The sequence below is a fragment of the Poecile atricapillus genome, chromosome Z, assembly GCF_030490865.1.
Source record: "Poecile atricapillus isolate bPoeAtr1 chromosome Z, bPoeAtr1.hap1, whole genome shotgun sequence".
Classification (NCBI taxonomy): domain Eukaryota; kingdom Metazoa; phylum Chordata; class Aves; order Passeriformes; family Paridae; genus Poecile; species Poecile atricapillus.
In genome coordinates, this window is record NC_081289.1 from 143,547,180 (window position 1) to 143,569,692 (window position 22,513).

The 22,513-nt window shown below is 41.9% G+C and overlaps 1 protein-coding gene across 5 annotated transcripts; it reads right to left on the reverse strand.

The window, feature by feature from the left end:
- Positions 1-981: 981 nt before the first annotated feature.
- Positions 982-22,452, reverse strand: LOC131592611 (mucosa-associated lymphoid tissue lymphoma translocation protein 1-like). Of its 5 annotated transcripts, none has more exons than XM_058864226.1 (17): positions 22,282-22,452; positions 21,355-21,521; positions 18,770-18,891; positions 18,223-18,373; positions 17,922-18,100; positions 17,580-17,676; positions 16,875-16,907; positions 15,742-15,768; positions 14,241-14,276; positions 13,178-13,381; positions 9,922-10,099; positions 8,679-8,753; positions 8,163-8,290; positions 6,491-6,640; positions 5,634-5,791; positions 5,302-5,427; positions 982-1,368 (listed from the first exon to the last, which is right to left on the reverse strand). In XM_058864226.1, the coding sequence occupies exons 1-17, from the start codon at positions 22,431-22,433 to the stop codon at positions 1,354-1,356; spliced, it is 1,998 nt and encodes a 665-aa protein (XP_058720209.1). In that variant the 5' UTR covers positions 22,434-22,452; the 3' UTR covers positions 982-1,353. The 5 variants fall into 5 exon arrangements, with proteins under 5 accessions (XP_058720209.1, XP_058720206.1, XP_058720205.1 ...); XM_058864223.1 differs by lacking the exon at positions 982-1,368 and adding an exon at positions 1,381-4,558 and having other exon boundaries at positions 14,241-14,273; XM_058864222.1 differs by lacking the exon at positions 982-1,368 and adding an exon at positions 1,381-4,558.
- Positions 22,453-22,513: the final 61 nt, after the last annotated feature.

The window sequence follows — 22,513 nt, forward strand, 5'->3', positions numbered from 1 at the left end:
AAACAGCCCTTTCAGAAGGGAATAATCTGAGCAGTTCCTGACAGGCTGCCTGATGATAACCCACAGAAGAGGTGCTGACCTCTGTAGGCACTGATCTCTTTGCTGTGGCGACCACTGACAGGACCCAAGGGAACGGCCTGAAGTCGTGGCAGGGGAGGTTTAGGTTAGGCTTATGTTAGATATTAGAAAAAGGTTCTTCCCCCAGAGGGTGGTAGAACACTACCCAGGCTCCCCAGGGAATGGTAACAGTCAGTCCCAAGGCTGCCAGAGCTCCAGGAGCGTTTGGACAATGCTCTCAGGCACAGGGTGTGACTCTTGGGGATGGCCAGGCAGGGCCAGGAGTTGGTCTCCGTGATCCTTGTGGGTCCCTTCCAACTCTGCATATTCAGTGAGTCTGTGACTTGTGCTGTCCTACCATGCATAGTCAATATCCCTCTTCTTACAAGATGTTGGAAAGCAGAGCTGGCTTGTGTTTAGAGAGATGAAATAAATCATAACCACCACGTTAAGTCATCAGAGAGTCCAGGAAGCATCTGAAAGCTACTTGATCTTATGGGTAGTGAAGTAATTTGCATAACAGGTTGAAGACTTTTCATCCTAATTGCAAGTGACTTTGAAAGCTGAAAGCAGGGTGCCAGCAGATTCTATCTGAAGGGCAGATGGGGAAGGCCTGGTCGCTTCCTCCCACATCCCTGCAGATGTGGAAGCTGGTCGCTGTGGTAACACACCCCCACAGGGATCCGGGGCTCCTGCTCACTGCGTGCCAACAGTAGCGATGGGAGACAACATTTCTTCTCATTAGCTCTTAAAATAAGCCTGGAATGACTAAATTGCTGCAGCAATACCTTAGAAATTAGTAACTGCCTAATTGCCACAACATGGAGGTGTCCTCGCTCCTTTCCTAGACTATTGCAATTACTAAATGATCAGTCTCTAAAGAAAACCCAACAAACCAAACTCCCTGAAATTCCCAGCCTTCACCTGATACTTTAAACCTATCTCCAATTCCCAGCAAAAACTTGTAGCTCAAAATGCTACACTCTAAAACGTGAGCAGATCTTACTCTGCCTGAATTAAAATTCTATGCAAGGAAGAAGTAACACTGAAACATACTCGCATTACAGCAGTGAGGAATTTATGTCAAGGTGAACATAGCCCGAGAGCTTACTGCATGTGAGAGCTGCCAAAGTTACTAATTAGCTGACAGAATGAGGAGAAGTAGTTGATGCACGAACCAAGGCAATAACTACAGAGACAGCAACACCAGCCCTGAAATCTACTGAAGAGTTCCATGGTGCAGATGGTCTTCTGAAGCCAGAGGCAGTTTCAGGACTCTCAGGATAACAAGAGGAGTCAGCCTGCAGAGCTCTGTGGAAGTACAGAAAGTAAATGCACTCCCACCTTTACTGCAGTGTGATAAGGGACAGTGGAAGGGAATGTCTTGGCCTTTCTGAAGCACAAGAACCCTTCTTTTGCCAGAGAAGCCTATGATTATTTGGATTATCTTAAACCTTTCTTCTAAACCTATTCAATATCCAAGCCAGGTAACAAACACTTAAATGATACAAAATCATAAAGCAATGCTAAAGCAGAGGGCAAAGTAATTTAGCCTACCAGATACTTCAGCAAAAGATAATTATCTGCAAACAATCTCACTGTAGGAAAAAAACAAACCCTGAGGCTTCTATTTAGAAAGGGAGCCACAAACCAAAGAGAGCTGTAACAACTGCCTAGGTTTAGGCATGTTTTTTAATCCCACCAATTTCACTGAAATTGAAATGTTAATTTATGTGTGTTGAACTTTTTAAGTGCTTTCCTAGACCTGGGCCAAAGGAAATGGATGCTGCTTGCAGCTTGCGCTGAAGAACCAGAGTATCTCATTCTGAACGCTAATGATTAAAACAGTTAGAACAATTCCTACAGACAGTGCTGCAGTGAGAAAATGCCTTTCCATCACCATTCTCTTTTTAAGGAGGGCTCAGAAAGATAAAGTTTTCCTCCACACACTCTACTGCCACAGGCAGGCTTCTGTCAAATGATTTGGACAAATCTGAGTGGTTTAGGTCACTTAGAGAACCTCTGTTAAAGGTATTAGCAAAAGCAGGTTTAATGTAAATGTGCAAAAGGGTGATGAGGTTGAATGGCAGGGTTCACACTGGTAACTGCTGCATGGATGATGGACACAGAGGAAAATCTGTCTAGAATCAATGTAGAGTGATTTACACAGGCACCATGGATGCCAAAAGCTAAGGGAGACCCTGCTGCTGAGTCATAGGGTTCAGACTTGGGCAGGGGTTTATGCCTGAAGGATTTAGCAGCACCTAACTGCTGACTAATGTAACATTTGTGAAATGATTCAATTCCTGTATGCACAGCAGGAATTTAATTCCAGATCTAAGATGGCAATTTCCATACTATACTTCCCATAGGGGATTTAAAACAATTCACACACACAGAAGTACGTATATGCATAAACAAATATGTCCAAGGGTACCTATTAAAGATCAAATGCCTCTGCACCTCTCAAGAGGCAAGAGTTGAGATTTGAGGAGCAAGGGCATCAGCCCGGGCCCAGATCTGTGAATCTTGAGCTGAAGCTCATGATTCAGATTTCCCCTTCTTTTCTGTTAAGGAAATTCTTTCATTACATGTTTTGTTTCAATAAAGTTTTGGGCTTTTTAAGGCTGGAAGGAATGGAAGAATATAGCAACTACATATGCACAGATACATAATTCTGTGGATAACGATTTATTACACAGTAAGGAAAAAGAATAAGCTTTTATACAAATTAGGAAACTGACAAAGTATTAGCTAAGTATTACAGTCCTAGACCATGTCTCAAACCATAATCTGATTTAGAAGTCAACTGCACAGAATCGTTAATGAAGGTACATCTCATTCATTAATAGCTATGGCACTATTTAAAACCCTGCAGAAGGAAAACAGAAATTCAAGCTCATGTACAGATTACTTTAAGCATGGTTGTCATCCTGGAAATAGCTATATCCATGTACCTGTATCCACCTTTCAGCACAGAGCAACTTGAGGATCACCAGATCTAGTTCAAGATGCATTAACATTCCCACCTCAAAAATTTTATGGCCTCACCAGGACATCCCTTGGTGCCCATCCAGCCGGGCCACCACATCGCAGCACTCTCCACTGGAGTTTGAAACTGGCTTGTCTGCCTCAATAACATTCACTTATTTTGTTTTTATGATGGGGATCTTAATGAAAGCAATCCTTCTTCTCAATATTACCAGTGCAGGAGAGGCTACTGTCCTGTTTGAAAACTCCCTTTGATTTTAGTTTCCTCACACCCCAATATTTTTGCATTTTCAAAGCATCAAGACATTGAAAGACCTAATAAAAGATAACTTTTCTTATTATCCTTGTTTTAGCCCTCAGCATGTCTGCAAGACTGACTACGCAATACCTTGCTTGCTATGAGCAGGCACTTGCGCTCATCTTTCCAGTTAGTGTTCTTCCAGAAGATGAAAAAACAAATATCAGATCAGCAAAAATGAGTGTTATGTAAAAGAAAAAAAAAAAAATCATAATAAAAACAATCCAGCACAGTATGATTCTGTGACTTTGCTCTCTCTGATAATCTGAAATTCTCTTAAAAACAAAAGTGATGTCAGTTTGCTGGCTCTTCAGGTTTTGGGTTCCTTGCACAGATCTTATACATCTCAGATGCTGCCAGACACTGGACATCTGACAATCAGAGAGGAGAATGCAGTCAGAGCTGCTTTTTGGCTACATCCAAGCCACTCGAACATCAGTGACCGATCCTAACACACAATGGCCAAAGAACAGAATAGGAAATTCTGAGCAGTTCAGATTTTTCCCTGTATCACAAACAAGTACTAGGTGGGGAAAAAAAATTTATGCATTTTTTCATTCCTAAATCTACTGGTCCAGTTTTGTCTCTTAGGATATAAAAAATTTTCCTCCCATCCTCATTTCCAGCACCTACTCTAGACTCTCCAGGGCCTTGTCTGGAAGTCTCCAAACCCCAGAAGATGGAGAGGCAGTGTGGAGGCTCCTCTGTTCAAGGGTGCCACTCTGGTCTACTCCAAACACATCCCAGCTACTGCTGTTCAGAGAAGCTAAGGCTGTCAGAGAGGAAGAATTCCAGTTCAACAGTATCATCAGTGGTCTCTACTGGTACATTACTCTTTTCCATAGTGGGTGAATAATGCTGTACTTCATGTCTTGAAGCCAATATCCTGGAAGTTCCATTGCAGGAACATGCCTCTGGTTGTGTGATGCTGGTAGAGCAAGCACAGTTTGGATGGTAAACATCTGGACAGGAATTGGGTTGGCAATGACTAGGGATGTAGTATTCAGCTGCCTCTGGACTTGATTCTACTGGATTATGAAAAGGATAACCAGGCATGCAACAGGTCTGGGGACAGTTCTTGGTTTTGAACCTATGGTGAAGACCTAATTTTGCAATAAGGGGCTTTCCAACATTAATTTTCTTTCTTTCATCCATTGTATCTTCTATTCCTGAATACTCATAGTGCAAGCAAACAGTGAAGATTAAATGTTCCTGTAAAAGTGGAAAAAGGGGGAGAGAAAAAGTTATATTTCCTCTCCAAATAAACACTACAAGAAACCCTTAGAGAGGCTCTGGTCTCCTGGAGATGCAGAGTGGCCTTTTTAGGAGCAAGAGACACACAGTGGGCAGGCCTTGTTTCCTGAGGACCTCTTTTGGTCCCTACTTGTTCACTGAACAGTCTATGTTCCCAGAGGCACCTGTGTTACCTCAACTGCCAAAAGAGAGGTAGAAGAAGAGATGCCAGGCTGTGTCTGGCACAGCTGTTCATGACACTAAGATACAGAGACACTTAGCAGTGTCCCAGTCTGCTGAAGTGAGAACCTTTCAAAAACAGTGTGCCCAGGAGCACAGGCTGATAATACACACTTTCATCTCCTACTAATGACTTTGTATGAGGCATCTCTGCTTCGGGTCATGTTCTTCCTAAAAAGCATAGGAACACTCTCAGAGTATGCAATAGGTGATCTGCCCAAAAATAACCATCTTGGCCAAGTTCAGCATGGGCTTGGAAAATAAAAGGGGCCTTGCATGCTGGTATCAGGACTGCATATGCATCAATTCCCTGCCTTTTACTTTTCAGCTGAAATTAAAGTTACTGAGCTGTGTTATTATCCATTCTTTCCCTCCAAAGAACTTACTACACTAACAATACACAGCTGCCTCAACAGAACTGCAAAGCAACATGAATAGTGTCCATTATCTGGGCAAACTTGTAATGAGTAGTATATACTAACCCTTAGTTTTTGCAGTGAACTCAGCCTAGTGTAGAGACAGTGTTTGGGAAGGTCCTTTGCTACTAAATAGCTTCCAGTTTCCTCAGGAGTTCCTTTATTGGCCTCTTTAGGATCTACATCCAAGTCCTGTTTCAAGAAAAAAAACAAGCTTAATTGATTATATAGAATTTGTAGATCATAAAATAGTATTTCTTTCAGTCTGAGCAGTTGCAGCACTTTAGACCCATTTTATTATACATTTTATTATACAAGATGCAGCTTGATATGGGTGGAGCAGAAAATTTTCAACTTCAGTGGAGCAAGATCACGAGACAGCAGCAGGAAGCACTTACGAGTGGGAAGTCTGTGATGTGGGCTCTGCAAGCTGTGATTTCAGGGGGCTTCGTAACTATCCTTGTATAGATTATCATGACATTGGAGAACTCAGCTGCAAACCCCAGCTGAATCTGAACACCACACTGGAATTCAAGGGACATACTTTCTGGAAGCTCTGCCAATAAATAACATATTGTTACAGTCTAAATAGAAACTTAGCGATTGCTGCTTTTTTTCCCAATCATTCAACAAACAAGAATTAAGTGCTTGGTATCACAAATAAACATCTCCATCTCTGAAAGAGTGTTCCTATATGACAAGTGGTCTTAGAAATGCCATCCCTGACCCTCTGCCCCAACTGTGAAAGAAATTTGAAGATGTACTCTAACAAGTTCAGGTGAAAAAGGTAAAAAGGTCTTAAACTCCACTGCCCTTCTTAAAAGGCTAGGAAGCCTGGAACGCATCTCAGTCTTATTTTTCTTAGTTGTCTGTATTGAAGACTTCTTCTCATCATGCACATTTACCACACAGTTGACCTGGCTGTTTTAGGTGACGACTTTAGAATGAGATCGACGACATCTTACAAATGTCACTGCTAGACACGCAGTACTGTGAGCCTGTCCCAGAAGGAGACAACGCATAAGTGTCCCCTCCAGTGTCTGAGTGCTCTTAAATACACTGAATATACATGAATTCTACATGTCACCTTATTCATTACTATCTCATGTAGGGGTAAACCCCAGAACAAAAACTTGTAACTGAACACAGTAATGAAAATGTAGCTACAACCTTGAATTTCTTCCATTTCAATAGTACATGCTTTCTCTTCTCCCATCATGGCAGTAGGATCATCTAAAAGCAGACTGTACTGTACCATGAGCTTTGGCCCACTGCAGGTTCCGTGCCAGGGACTCTGCAGAAGATGTGCTCTGTTGAACAGGATCAGTTAATGCCCTTTTCTCTGACAAGCTGCTGCGGATCTCCAGGGCTTGCTTGCCTTTGGTAAGGGGACACTTGCCCATATCTAAAAACAAGATGCAGGGAGGTTCTTTAAAAATCAATGCTGCCACAATTCCAACTGAATTATGTACTTTCCCACAATGTGTGGTTGCTGTGGTTATGCCAGAGCCAGCACATCCATCAACAATAGCTGCAGTTATTTACAAGTATTCCTTGCTCAGCACTTCCTTCCCTGAAGGCCAAAGCAGCTCTGCAGAGCCCTGACGGGTTGTACGTGGCCTGGCCAACATTGTCCCCTGCTCCTCAGAGCCAGTCCCAGCAGCATCACAGCTCTGACTGGCTAAGGTCCTAATTAGAGTGACTAATTTCAAGAATGTGAGTAATTCCATTGGAGGAGATTATTCTAAAGGAATGGGGGCAAGGGGAATATTTTAGGTTTAGATACAAGGACCCAATATTGATTATTTAACAGAGTACAAAACTTGGCAAGTTTGCAGATGATTAAAAACTGAGAGGAGTGCCTGATACCCCCAAGACCGTACTGCTCTTTAGAGGGTCCTGGACAGGCTGTGGAATTGGAAATCATGAAGTCCAGTAACAGGAAACACCAAGTTCTGCTCCCAGGCAGGAATAATCCCTTGCACAGGTCCACAAAGGGCCTGACTCACTGGGACACAGCTCTGCAGGGAAGGACCTCGAGGACCTGGTGGCCACCAAGCTGACCATGAGCCAGCACTGCACTCTTGTGGCAAAGGCACAGCAAGAACCACGGTGCCAGCAGGCTGCAGACTTTTCCACAGGGGCTGTTTCCATGGAACACTCAATGGGAACATTCCTCTGGCACTGTCTGCACAGCACCTGTGTACTCCCTGACACCAACATCTGGGAATACTCACAGCAGTGCTGTGACAGCACTGCTGGTCACGCTGCCTGTCAGTCTTTCCCTGTCCTCTTGAAGAGAACACAAAGCTCTGCAACCTGCAGCTGCCCCAGGCTGCTGAACCCAGGGCAGAGCTGGGGCTGATTCACGTACACACACCAGTCTGACACTGTTCTGTGCTTGGAGCAGGTGTTTGCACAGAAGCAGTGGGCTTTCCCTCCACACTTTTCACTTTAGTACTTCTCCCATCAACTCAAAAATACAATCACTGAACCAGGCAAATTAACACAGTGCATTGCCCTTTGTACTGCACTTAGAGAACAAATCATTATCATTGCTATAGCACTCTGAGGCAAGTAGGATTATGTTAATTGCCTAAATGAACATGCAAACGACTGGACTACCACAAGCAGCTGGCACCACAGGACAGAGGAGTTTGTGGATGGACAATTCAAAGCTCCATATAGAAAAACACTTGGAACAAATAATATTCACTGAAGAGGAGAGTATAAAATTGAATGCTATTAAAGAAGCTTAGCATCAGGAATGTTGTTAATATGCTGCCCAGTAGCACCTATTTGAACAAAACACAAGAAAGAGATTTAAGTAGTGTAACAAATTCACCATGAGAGGAAGGACATGGAAGCAAAGTTGTTTTCAGTAATGCAGACTGAGGAGACTGTTAGTGCAGTAAGCTGGAGTTCACCTTCTGCAATCTCATCAAGCAGAACAGTGACCTTCTTGTCTTCTAACAAACGGTCCTTCAAGAACTTCATGAAGATTCCATTGGCCAACCCCAACTGCTGGATTTCAAAAGCTTCTGCTCCTTGGCACCTGTGAGACCATCAGCATTGGACAAGGAAAAAAACCTGAAAAACCTGCATGATTAAGAATAAATTTCTATTGGGAATGGGGAAAGAAACCCTACAATTTGAAAACCAGATTGTGTCCCAGGCCAATCTGCTCTTTGTATTCCCTTGCAAGCAGCTGATGGAAGTCTTAAAATGTCTTAAAATGACATCACAGACTAGACCTGTTCATTGAACTGCTCATATGAGGAGCTTCAATATATTATAGATGACTTTAGTAAAGCTCCTGACTACTTCTATTCAGCAGCTTTTGCACTTGAAAAGCGACCAAGGTTACGGGCCCACAGCACAGTTCTGAAGAAGAACTGCTATACAATCTCAGTCATTTCTGTGGCACAGAAGAACTTCCTTACGTTGCGTATCCAAAAACAATGTTGGCCGTAACCTTCAGAGCATCCAAGATAAGAACTGTGTCATCATATTCATTTCTGTAATAAATGGAAACACAAGAAAATAAAATAATAATTTTAGAACTAATAATGGCAACAAATTCAAAATATGAGGAAGTGCAGAGTTCAGAACGAGTAATTTGTTTCACTCCTACTGGAAGTCTGGAATGAATCCTGACTGCTCAAACACAAAGTCAGCACCATCAGCACTCTGCCTGAGGGCAGTGTAAAGACAGAGGCACCATGCTTTACCCAGAGAAGGGCATGCTGTAGTAACCAGTAGAGTTTGGCTGCAATCTCTCCAAAACACAATTCTAATATCCACCCATACTAGGTTATTTCAAAAATGGTGTGGTTTTTTTCTTAATTTTTCTTTTCCCCACCAAATATGGTGGCATTAGTATGAGGCTTACATTGAAGGATTTTCTATTTGGACAGCAGATTGCGAAGCTGAATTGGGTCCTGGGCATTTCATTCGCAGAGAAGTTTAGAGGCTCCACAGTTACTAAAGCACCAGCAATTTTCTGTTATGAAACATTCCTCAGAGACCAACTGCCAGAAGTGCTGACTGAAGAGCTGATTTCAATTACAAGTTTAATTGATCATAATAGTTTCTCAACATGGAAAGAACATAGTACTTTGTGTAGAAAAATCCCATAAATCAGTTGGTTTTTAACCTCTAAATAAAGCTACAACATCCTCAATACAGAAGCAAAATCCATGGCTCTCAAGAGTTCTAAAATAAGCACTTCAACTGAGCCCTTCTGCTAGGTTAATGTGCCTTTGATCACAGGGATTCTCCTTCCTCCCTGTAATGAAGATGGATAATGATCCCAGGGGAAAGGGTCCTGTTTCTTCTTTCAGATGCCCAATTTCACTTTTATCTGAGTCTGTTTATAATATTCAGAAAAACAACAGCAAAAAAGAAATAAATGTCATTGAAATCAGGAGGCAGGTTATGTACCCATGAGGACAAAGCCTAACCACCAGGTTCACATCCCTATCCAAGGCCACAGGCAGAAGTCTGTGGGTGAAATCCTACTGATGCTAAAGCATTCAGGTGCAGGCTATGAACTCTCAGAACCATGAACTTTGCAGTACAGTGAATTCTCAGCCTAAAGACTTCTGATCAGCAGGAAGCACAGCTTTCTGTGAAGATCCCAAAGAGCTGAGGACAGCTCTCACCATGCAGGAATGCAGGAGATACCTTTTGCGACACATATCCAGCAGGAACACGTTGAGTCCCGTCTGCTTCTCCTGCATCAGCCGCAGGATGTTCTGCACGCACAGGCAGTTTGCTGAGCAGTAGGGATTCGGAGCATCAACAGGAACCATGAAACTGTTCCCATAGTTTTCATAGCCATGACCAGCATAGTATAACAAACCTGAGTTCAAAACAGGTGTGACAGTGAGCAGTGCATCAGAGACTTCTGTCCATTTCAGTGGGTCAAAACTGTCATGCACAGTGCTGACTGTGGGCCAGGGAGCTCACTGAAGCCACTCCAAGCTACATTAACATCAATACACTAACACAGTAAATTAAAAGAAGCACAAAAATCACACATGCAATAGAATCAGTTAGACATTTCCATAAACACATTAAGTTAAATACTCTTAAAATGCTCTAAGTAGCTGTGACCTCTAAAGGAGTCTGTTACGTGTGATGTGTAACTCACAGATAGGAACAAGGAAATGTGCCAACTGTAAAACATCTTCTCCACATGTGCGATTACAAAGCTCTGAGCAGCAGTAAGTCTGCAGTTTATAGACAAAAAAAATAAAAAGCTGAAGAGCTTGGTAGGACTCCAGAGCACATCCCCATTACTAAACTACCAACAGCTCATGTTCAGTTGATTGCAGCTATATCTCCTAGTTACAGACTCATGACTCTTCTGGGTCTACTAAACAAACAAACTCTTTGCATGCTTACCTAGCCAGAAATTATTATCCTGCCATCATGTCCCTCATGTGTCACTACAAAACAGTCTACAACATTTTAACATTTAGAATCTTCAATAAAACATGCAATACTTTTGTAGAAAAAAAACAACCTGATCAGGGAATTAAAGAAAGTTTTTCTCAACCCTAAGAAAGGGAATTGCAAGCTAGAACCTAGATTTTTCTTCTATGAATAAAAATGTCCAATATTAAAGTCATATAAATTTACATGACTATTAGATGCTTTTAGAATCCATAATCTCTACTGCCATAAAATGCAGCTACCAGAGGCTTGTACGATTTAATTGAATTTTCCTATTGCCTATTCCCAGGCTGGTTTTCCTTAATGATGAGAATTTAATATTTTAAAAAGAATTTTTATTTATCTAGTCAAAGCAGTCTATGGGTCAGATCTGCAATTAGAATATAGTGCTTAGCTGAATAAAAGTCAACAGAAATCTGACAATTTATGCTGGCTGGAGATACGATATTTTTATGTTGTTATTCTTACTAGAATTTGCTGAGAAATTTAAGTCACTACAACACTGGCACATTCACAGAAAACCCAAAATAAGCCTCACCCTAACAAACTAAGATGATCTACTGTTAAATTAGCTTGTGGAGGTGGCCATGCTAGATGTTTGCGCCTTTTCCCTACATACAGCTACAAGATATGAAAATATGAAGGATACCTGAACCTGGAGAGTTTCAAGAAAGCTAAAAATGGTATGAAGTGCAACTGCATGACCTTGTGTCAGGCCCTAAGTTAAAAGGAAAGTCTCAATGTGATTTCCAGATTTTGGATCTGGACCTAAATCAGGGTTGACATTCTATGTATCTGAGCATATACTCTGTAAGTAATTGGACTGACTGACTACATTCCTTTTCTGTCCTTGGCAGATGACTGTGCTGTGTGCCAAGTACCTGCAAAAGTTAATATGCTGAGCTCAAGATCAGAAATAAATCTGCACATACCTGGGGTAAGTGGAGTAAACATGTTTGGAGGGCCTCAACGGAGACTCACACACAACAATTTTAAGTAGGCTCATGTTCCTCAGAGACGTCAGCATTTAAGTGATATCCGCCTCCCTCCCTCAGTCCCTCTCATTTAAAAAGAAAGCAGCCTAATTATTTTTAGCCTTTCAAGCACATGGGTCTATGCTTTTACCCTGTGTGGAATACAGTGTTAATTGCAACCTACATTTAGAACAGCACAGACTAAGACAGCAGAGGAGACAATCATCATCACTTTGTTTACTACTCCTGCTCTTAAGGACCACCATCTGAAATGCCACTTTCCTGGCAGTAAGCCAGAATTACACAACCTAGTGCCATCAGGTTTATATGTAGCAGGGACTAAACAGCAGTAGTCACTATGCCTCTTCTATTTGAAGCTATGCCCACTAGAAAAGGCAATAAATCATTACCTTCTTGTGCACTGACAGCATCTTTTATAGGCTTTAAGCCATTAATAGCCACTATGCAAAAAGTACAAAGTGATCATTTAAACTGAAGTAGTTATTGCCAAACACCACTAAAAAACTGTTCTGCTTACCTTTTATATGAACTGGCTGGAAAAGTACAATTGCAAAAATATGCTATGTAAGAGCTTTCATATGGTGCTGCTGAGAAATTCATTAAAGCCTTTCAGTACTTTATTTGCTACATTCATGTCCACAACTACAGAGAAAAATTGAGAAGGTGCAAAAATCTCAAAGCTCACCCAAACAGATAAGCCCATCTATTTCCCAGGCAATAATAAAAGCAAACTGCTCTCAAAAGCCTCATGTTCCTGCCAGACTGAGGCTTCGTGTCAGGCAGGTTTTGGCTCAGATATAAATGCCCAAATGTCAGAGCAGGCAGTTCTGCACAGACTGAGCATCAGGTAACACACCCGTAAAAAAAGTCATGCAAAGAAATAAGCTGACCTTGTGTTCCAAAAAGGGATCAAATAATCTTTTCTCAAATGGACTTTTACTACAGGAAATCTGCAATTTATTAAATAGGGACGTGGGAAAACTTTTTGCTCTCTGTCCTAAAAAAATTCTGGATTTTTCTATACAATTTTCGTAAAATGACAAAATAGTGGCAGTCAGTGGAAAATGTAAGAACTTTTCTTACACTCCAAACCAGATCACTCTTGGCCTTTGCCATGCAACGCTTTTGCTCACTGCAGCAATTCCATCATGCTCTCCCCCACTTCTGTCTTGTGCTTTGTCTCCCAAAATCAAATCTAGGCAAGCAAAGTACTATCAGTACTATCAAACAAAATAAAAGCCTGCACTGCAGTTTTAGGAGTGGTTGAGAAATCAAGTTCAATCATTTGATCTGTTCTAAAAGTAAAGGAAAAATAACATTTTAACCAAAGTCAGAGGATATGCTGGTGGGTGCCTTTAATTTATTCTTCCCATTCTACATACATCATATTTACCCTGAAGTTTGTTTAGCAGAGACAAATACCAGATGTTCTCTGCTTGATACATACAAAACTGACCTACTTCAGAAGGGATTTTACATGTCCTTACCATAAACTCCTTTGTCCAGGAGAAGTAAAAATTCATCCACTGCATTTCGCATCTCAGACTCAGTAAGATCCAGCAAAGAAACGACTTTGAAATCCAGCTGCCTTAGCAAACTGGTCAATTCATAGACATCTACCATTGGAGCCTTGAGCTGGGGATGATTCCAGTAGCTCATGTTTCCTATTAACAGAGCCACCTTGTCTGTGGCTGCCAGGACACAGAGGAAAAAAAAAAAAAGTCACATTTATATATTTATATATTATGGATTCAACACCTTCACATTTAAGGTTTTCCAAAGTGAAAAAAACTATCCAATCTCACTTCAGGCACAATATTTTATGTGATTTTACAAGTCATCCCACATCAACAACACAGCTCAACTCTCTTTTCAGCCTGAAGAAGAAAACTTACCTAATGAGAGAGGAGCACTTACACTCCCTCTCACAATGATAAACCTGAAAGAGCCATAAAATTCTGACAGAGGCCAACAACCTTTCCATCTCATTTAGTATCAACAGGACATGCCTGACCACTCAAATCTACACAGCAAATTTAAGAATGTGATTAAAAAACCTAGCAACAATTCTTCGTATCACATGTGCTATCCATCTCTTTATGAGCTTCAGCTCAGCATCAAAGCATCCACATGATGGAACAGGGAGAGCTGAGCTTGCAATGACAGCATTTCCTCAGCAGACAGGGCAGCAATCCTTTCTATCACATTATCCCAATACCACTGCCTCCAAGTGTTCAAAGGAATGGAGTGACACACTGGCTAAGGCCTGGCCACAGGAATCTGAAGCAGTGAACTGAAACAGATGAGAAGGTGCAGATGCTTCACAGGGTCACTAAAAATACTGGTGCCCTCAGCGCAGTTTACTCCTAAAAGGGCAAGCAAGCTTTCTAAAAGGAATACACGAATACCCACAGATCTCCCTCCCTGGAGCTCCCTATTTTCCCTGCAGGTCTTGCACTGGCAGTGTCAGTAGTAGCAATACTCAGAAGCAGCAGAATTTGCTTCCTAGATGTCAAATACATACAGTCATTTCAGTACAAAGCTACTTACCCACAGGTCTATGACTTGATTCTTCTTGTGGGTCTGCTTGAAACAGAAGAAAAGAACAGTGTGTCAGTGACTACAGAAAATGAACTGCATCTTCCCCACAGCCAGTCTAGTGGCACTGCTTTGTCTAACACTTTGATAATTTAATGCAAGAAAAAGCATTTTTGTTTTGGTGGGGTTTGGGGGTGTTTTGTTGATATTGTTGTTTTTGTTTAGATGATTTCCTTCACCCTCTTCCAGCAAACAACCTGACAGGATGTGAATAGCTAGTTCTACAGATTAAGAAAGAATAGATGCTAAATCTTACAAATGGCACACTGGCACTTTCAGTGACAACAGAACAGTTCATCCTCTCCAAACAAAATGCAGACATGCAAGGTGGGGGATGCTTAGCAGGGATTCCAATCTGGATGCGAAAATGATTTTATTTTGTTTCACACTATATCAGGAACGGCAAGGTATTAACGACACAAACTCTCTTGTGAGTTGAACAGGAGAGCAAGGTTTATTACCCCAGATCTTCTTTTATAGACGAAGTACGCAAAGGTCCAGAAAGGTAAAACCCTTATTGGTCAGTGAACTAACACATCACCATCGTTGGTCAGTGGGGTACACCACCCCTCAACCTTCTCTTGCAAGAAAACAAGAAACTGACAAACAACACCTGCAAGGCTGTCTTGTGTCTCTAAGGATTATTTTGATTCCTCCTTATGATTTCCCAGGCAACTTTCTTAGGCTAGTCTGAGAAAGTTATGCGACTTGCTTTTCTACAGACACTGTGCTCCCTGCTTGCTGCTTGCATTTAGCATCCACATTTTGTATTTCACAGAGGGGTGGCAGAGCCAATGCTGTGCCAAGAGAAACAGTAAGCAGTGTGCCAAAGTGGTCACCTGGATAACATGACACAGTATGACAGAGAAGCCCTTCAGTGATTGAAACAGGCTGGGCAAACATAAACGTATTTGATATCTAACCCAGGAAACTATCTTTGGGAGTTGAGGTTTTATGAAAACTGTATGAGGGATAATCCCCTCTAGGGCAACACTATGGATGTACGTTTCCACAATAAACACGTAACAGGCTTCATATCACACTGGCTGACTGCAACATGACCGTAAGAAATATGCCGTTCAACATAAGAGTGATAGCCAGATACCTCACATCTTTTTCACCTTAATTATCAGAGAAAGCAGCAATGTGCTAAAACTCAGAGTCCCAAGAAACCACAGATAAGAAAGATTTACTTGCTTTGTATCTGTTCAAGTACATGTGCAGCCTTAGATGAAACAGCACTCCTATGATTCTCTATAGGCTTCAAGTTAAATCTCTTGGAAGAAGAAAGCTGTGCTGCTCTTAAGGTGATACCAGCTCCTATTCAATCCTAAGTTACAGATACATCCAAATACTGTAAAGTTCATATTGCAACCCAGCAAGCCTTCAGTGACTAGTTAAAGTTCACAAAGTGAAAATGCAAAATTAAAGTTTTTCAAAACTTATCACTTACCTGATTCCTGAAGATCACTTAAATCTTCTGTGAAGAAAAACACCAATAAAATAATAGTTTAAACAAGAAGCAGAAACCCTTTTATTAGTAAAAATGTGTCATGCCATTATTAAACAAAGCTGAACATAGGAAACAAACTACCTTTCTAAAATACTTTTGGCTTTGCATTTCTGCAAATCAAACCTTATGTGTTTATTCCACATAGAGAAGAGAAAATCCTATAGCAATACATTAAGCTGTGCTAGACACAGCATTGCAGTACAGTAGATGTAAAAACAAACGGGGGGACAATTATGGCACTTCAATCTCACAGGCATGCAAGTAGGTTGAAGAAAAAAGGAACAAGGTACCAGAATCATCCCACTGGAGAACAGATGTTTGAAGGGCTGCTGAAAAAGCAACATCCTGAGCGAAAGATCTGATTTTGGGAAGCCATGTATGTTCAGAAAGACTTCAGACACAATTTTCAAACATTCTAAGCTAGCAGGGGTCTCGCCTCTTTATTCTGAGAACACTGGAAAGCAGGGAAAAGAACTAACATCTCTGAAGCACCAGTGCTCTCCTGGAGCATTGTGCACCGCTGTGCACAATCCCCTGTGCTGTGAATATTGCAGAGTGAGATACTCAGTAGTAAAGGGACGGTACCAACGTTAAAGGTCACAATACACTTCTTCCTCCCTGTTGCAACAATGCAAAGGAGAACAGAAAACATCCTAAGGAAGTTGCTAGAAACACTTCTGCAGACACGGTGCTGACATTGGAACTAGCTCTAGCCAGCTCTCTAAGATCACCCAGGCTCCTGAACATCTCAGGATTTTCTGATTTTCTTGCTAGGATGTTGCCTCCTGAGCCCCACCAAAGAAATCTCAACATCTTTATATTCATTTGAATACCACAAAAGAAGAAAATAGCCTGTTTTTTCTCCTGTGTGAACTAGATCATGATGTCAGATGATCATGAGGCAAAGAAGAGAGAAGCACATGCAGAAGGACTGTTGCATCATCCATCAGTGCTCCATCAGTGTTTTAAACCCAAGCTCTCAACCCACACATGCCTTTTAGCAACACACTCAACAACCTGTCATCCCCATCACTGATTTTTAAAACTGATTCACAACTAGAGGTTTACATTACCTTCTGTGCACTCCACTGCCACAGCTCTCCTTCCTTGTGTTGTAAGGAGGGGGAAAAAATTGGAAGATGAGCTCTAGTTATGAGTTAGCACACAAGGTGGAAGACACAGGGCACTGACAAGCTGTTCTGCAATCTGGCTCACTTTACAGCAGTGTAAATCTGCACTGGCCATAACACTGGAAAGTAATGACTCCTGAAACTCAGGAGTAGTAAACTAGGGTGTTTCATAGGTTAGGAAATTACACAATACTATTGCCAGATACATCTGAAAGCTATACAAACAGACCTGCTCCTCTTCAGTTCACTGCAAATACACATGCACTGAAACATGTTCATTCATTCTACCTGAAATGAACAATCTCACCTCTCCTGATTGCTGAAGGACTCCAGGTAACAGAGTTCATGTCCCCAGCAAGGGTTAAAATGGTTTTTAGTTGTCAAAAAGCATAAATCAGCTTGCAATCTGCTAACAAGCCACATACATGCTGGCAGGGCCAAAAAGGGATAGCATTTCTACGCCGTAAAAACCCAAAGGTATAAAATTCCATTTGCTGGACACAAGCACTGGTGTTTTAACAAACGGATACACTGAAAATATAGAATGCATGTGCTTGGCTTACTACTGAAAGCTTCAAAAATAAATTTTAGTCACGTGGAAGAAATGGACAAAGGAGCTGATCTGTATGATATAGAAAAACTCCTTACCTATAATGACTTCTACTTTCTTGCTGTCTTCATCCTCTCGGTCATTGAATACATGACACCAGTATGTTCCTTGATGTCCCACATCCACGTAAGTTACCTATGCAAGCATCATCACAATCACCCCAACAGGCCTTCAAAAAATACCTGCATCAGGTATTTAATACTTGAATCCAAGCCCCACAGGCAAGAAAGAGTAAAGAAACTAAAAACAGCACTTCACGCAAGCACTTCTTCAGAAATTATCAAGGTTCTGGAGAAATCATTTTCTTCACAGGAACTTTCCGGGGTAAGCTCAAGGTAGTTAACATTAGCTCCCAAGTGTGGCCTATTACAGTAACTTACTGTGTAGACATTTTTGCTCCCATTTGCCAAAGGAAATCCATTTCTAAACCACTGGTAATGAGGAATTGGGTTTCCAACAGCTCCACATTCTAGGACCAAAGCATCCCCCACTGTCAGGTTTTGTGGCTGAGGCTGATTACAAATGCACAACTTGTTTTCAGGCAAACCCATTAAGTGCCCTTAAAAAATGAAAAGGAAGTAACAAGAAAAAGGAGTGTGAGACAACATAAGCACAGCAACAGGGACCCAAGTGCCTTGAGGAAGCAGGGAGGCACTTTCAGAAGGCATTTTTGCCACTCACCATGAGACGTATTCTGAAGCTCACAAACTTCAAGGCGTGCCCACCGACTGAACATGAAAGAAGATTCACTGTTCACTCGGCAGATGTAAAAGCCAGAATCCTTTACGCTCACTGGACTCAAAACCAGCTCTGGAGAATTACCATGGGGAACCTGCATCACAGGTGAACCAAAAATACTTCAATTTCGATTGGTTTAATCTAAACCAGGACCAAGCATTATAATTTTTATTTCCAAGTCCATAACACCATCCTCAACTCCTTCACTTACTCTAAACTTACTGGTAGGCTGAGACAACTGAACTTACAGCTTCCTTTCTGCCTCATTCCACATTCATAGTCCCCAGGAATGAAGTGGTGTGAATATAAGGAATCACCGTTTTGTTTTAGCATGTTTGTAGGATCATTATCCAGCATTTCTAATTTTGGTTTTCTGAGTATTTACATCAATCTTCTCTCATTGTGAATAAGAGCCTCAAAAAAAGGATGATCCAAAATCATTATGTTATTCTCACTATTTAAAAAGCCTGCATGCTCTATGAACTCTTACCTCTTTTTCCTGCTTGAACCACTGGTAGTGCACAAATGGGTGTCCCATTGCCCAGCAGCATAACTTGACAACCTGACCAGAGAGCACTGCTTGAGAGTCTGGCTGGACAACAATCTTTATACCTTTAAGACAGAATTTACACATAGTTATTAAGAATTTACACAAAGTTATTAAGAAATACAAGTCCGTAATTTATATTTTCATTTAAATTGCCCTTGAAGCAAAGAACATTTCTGTCATTAAATACACTTGAAAATAATTTGTTTATACTGTGTATACACACAGTTCCAATTAGTTATATATTTTAAGACATTCAAAATTGTCTTCCACTACACAAAATCCATGCTCAAACGAGCAGTACTCGATGGAGCTCATAAAAGATTCAAAGTAAATAATTCAGATATTTTAATTTTAAAGGAAATAATATGTCTCATGGTATCACAGGTCCCTTTTTGGAAAGATATTCCCAGTTTTAAGTGTTTTCTCACTCCCAACAATTTCTTTGAGCTGTTTGGATTAAGGCTCAGCCCAGAGGGAGTCAAAGCAGTCAGAGTTTAAGTCCAATAGAGTGCTTTCCTGCTATTTCTTATGCATTCTTATGAGCTGAATCCTTGGTTTCAGCTTTATGCCTCTGACTCCTGCAGAACACAGGGCGGGGGTTTCTGGAAGGTAAAATTTTCCACTTCAAATCTTAACTGCCAGAATAGCAACTCTGACACCACCCTGATATGATGCATTTATTTTCTTAACCTAAACCATTCCAGATTTTGTTACAGGGTGGTCTCAAAAACAGATCCACTGGTATAGTCAAGGTCATCAGAAGAAGGAGGGGAAGTCAACTGCAGAACAGAAAGTTTAAAAATCATTATTCGAAGCATTCTTTGCTCTGGATGGTACAACTAGACCAGAACATGGAGACAAAAGCCTGAAATAGAGAGCACGTGGCATTTGAAAATCACATAACCTTGCCTGGCAGGACGGTGGGTTCTATCAGCTGTCTCCACACACAGGATTACTCGGAAGGAGTGGAACACACCAGCAGCTGCTCTAAAAAGAGCTGCAGCACTTTGAAATTCCCTGCCCTCCTTACTCCAAAATCACTTCCTTCTACACCTAGCACTGGAGATCACTAACTCAGTTCCTTATTTAACACCACCTCTGCTGCATTCTGCAGTTAAACTGTGTTAAGTAGTTTTTGAGCATCACAGTCCTCTAACATTAACCAATACAAAAAGTAATTATATTACTTCAATTTAAAGGACAGAATAATTAAGACTTGTTAAAAACTTCTACTTTTTGTTTTTAATTTCTCCCAATTTGCATCACAAACAGCTCTTAAGAACGTAGATTAGAAAAATTCACTAGAAGATAAGCATTTTGCATTTGTCAGAGGCATTCCAAACAAGTTCTAAGAAATCTGATCCATACTTCTTCACAGTTTCATTTCTTTTCCTAGTTTTTTTTTCAGCACTACAGTCACTTCCTGTATATACCATGGAATTTAATGGTTCAAAAAGGAAAACGTTCCAGCTCAGTTTTGTGATTGATTACAAAGACAAATAAATATTTCTTCCGTTTTCCCTGGAAAATGCAGAGCATAAGTGTTACCTTTGAAGATGGCAAAGTGGCATCTGTGCTTACCAGACTTTGAAACACATCATGCAAATTCAGTATTTGTAATCTTACCTATAATCTAATTGTTAGATCGTTAGCTGACAACATTGGGAAACGCTTTCACTTGATGGAAGAGTGAAAAGCATTGCTACAATACACTTGAAAAATCCCAACATTGTCCTAACTGGTTCTCAGCCCATGGCTTCTTTTCACACACTGTCCAAAGAAGAGGACAGCTTTCAGCATGGCAAGGAGCCTGCAGGTCTCATTTCCACTTCCCATTCAAAGAGAAGCTTTTATCATTTCCCAGGAGGCTGCATTTCATCCTGTCCTGAAGAAGAAGGACCTAAGAGAGGGTTCTGGTTTTGTACTACAGCAAATAGCACTTGCTATTACATGGTCCTACTTGTGTATCTCCTTGTGCTGCCCCACTTCCTAGACTTTGTGAACAACCACACTGAATCACAGAATATGCTGAGCTTCAAGGGATCCACAAGGATCATCAAGTCCATGTGTTAGCAGAAAATAATCTAGTTCTCTCCTAAATTAGTTTATCTGCCCAGTGAGCAAGCTGGGCTGAATCCTGCATGTACCAGAATTGCCTTAACTGGACCCTTCCCTTTCACTTGGGGTAAGTTACTGGCACCTCCAGACCCAGGTGCTGGCAGCACTACCTGTCTGTCCATCTCAGGTCCATAGGCATCACCCAGAGACACCAAACCCCAGTCAGCAGACAGAATGACAACACCCAGCACACCCATGCAGCCAAGTCTAAGTCTGCTACAACACTGTGTGAAGGCTTGGCTTACTTTTAACCTCAGAATCAGATGAGCCAATTACCTTGGTAATCATCTGGATCCCAACTACCAGAATTCAAGCACTAAAGATGTTTTTAGTTCCTGTAGAGTGTTACATTGAGTGTTTCCAGTCTGAAAACCAGGGCTGTAGTGAAAACACAGCCCAGAACTGACCTGAATGGCTGAGACACTGGAGGGCCTCTGTGTGCTCCAGGGCCTGCAAGGACTCTGCCAGCTCCACCACAGTGCAGCCTCGATCCCCCAGCAGCTTCAGGAGACTCCAGCTGGGACTGCCTTCTGGCTCCAGCACCTGGAGGGAACACTGCTCCAAATCCAGAGGGCTATGGAATAATGGGAGAAAGATATGGCATAGACCTTCTTAATACTTCTTTCTCAGAAAAGACCTGGGTTAACAATCACTTGTAGATAAATAAAAATATTTTTAACAATAGATATGGGAAATTCCTGGCTGATTTGGACATATCTGCACCATTTCCTTCAAGTTTCAGGAGATCAGAGGTTACTCAGTGACACCTCCACAAACAGAAACTCGTATTAGTGAGCTGGATGGTACAAGAGATGCATATATCTCACAATTCTCAGCAAATGCATTAGGAAACCTATTTTTCACTTTTAAAGTCTCAGCAGAAAAAGTAGTACAGCACCTTTAATTTCCATGAGCCTAATTCAGAAGCTGTAGAGGATGAGTCAGACTCTTAACTTCAAAGTACAGGAAGACTGATTTTAAAGGTGTAAACAAGTGACTGCTGGAGCCCAGCCTAACGCACCGACTGTGCAGCGTAGTTAATTGCGTCTGACCTTTAGAGTTTCAATTTCAGTGTTGTCATCACGCACTTTCAATCACAGCGGATTCAGTCAACACAAATAAGGAAATAACGACAGCTGTCTAAAGGAAATACATATTCCCACTAAAAAGATTCATCAACGTTTCCTTCATTAAATCACAGTGCCACGCAAGCCTGGGGGCGAGATACCTTCAGTATGTGGTGATACCTTCACTTATCAAGTGGACTTTCAGTGTTTTACGGGATTACAGAGAGAGAGATAAACCCCCACCGCTGCCCGCGCCGCCGCGCTCACCTCAGCCGCACCGTGCCGCGGCTCCCCGCTCGCTGCGCCAGCTCCCGCCAGCCCTTGCCGGGCGCCGCGCGGTCCAGCAGCTCGCTGAGCCTGCGGAGCAGCGGCCCGGCCAGGCGGCTGAGGGGCAGCGACCCCGCCGCGCCGCGCTCCATCGCTGCCGCCGGGGCGGTGCTGCCGCCCGGAAGGAAGCGCCGCGCGGAGAGCGCGGGGCAGCGCGGGACGGGTCGGCCGG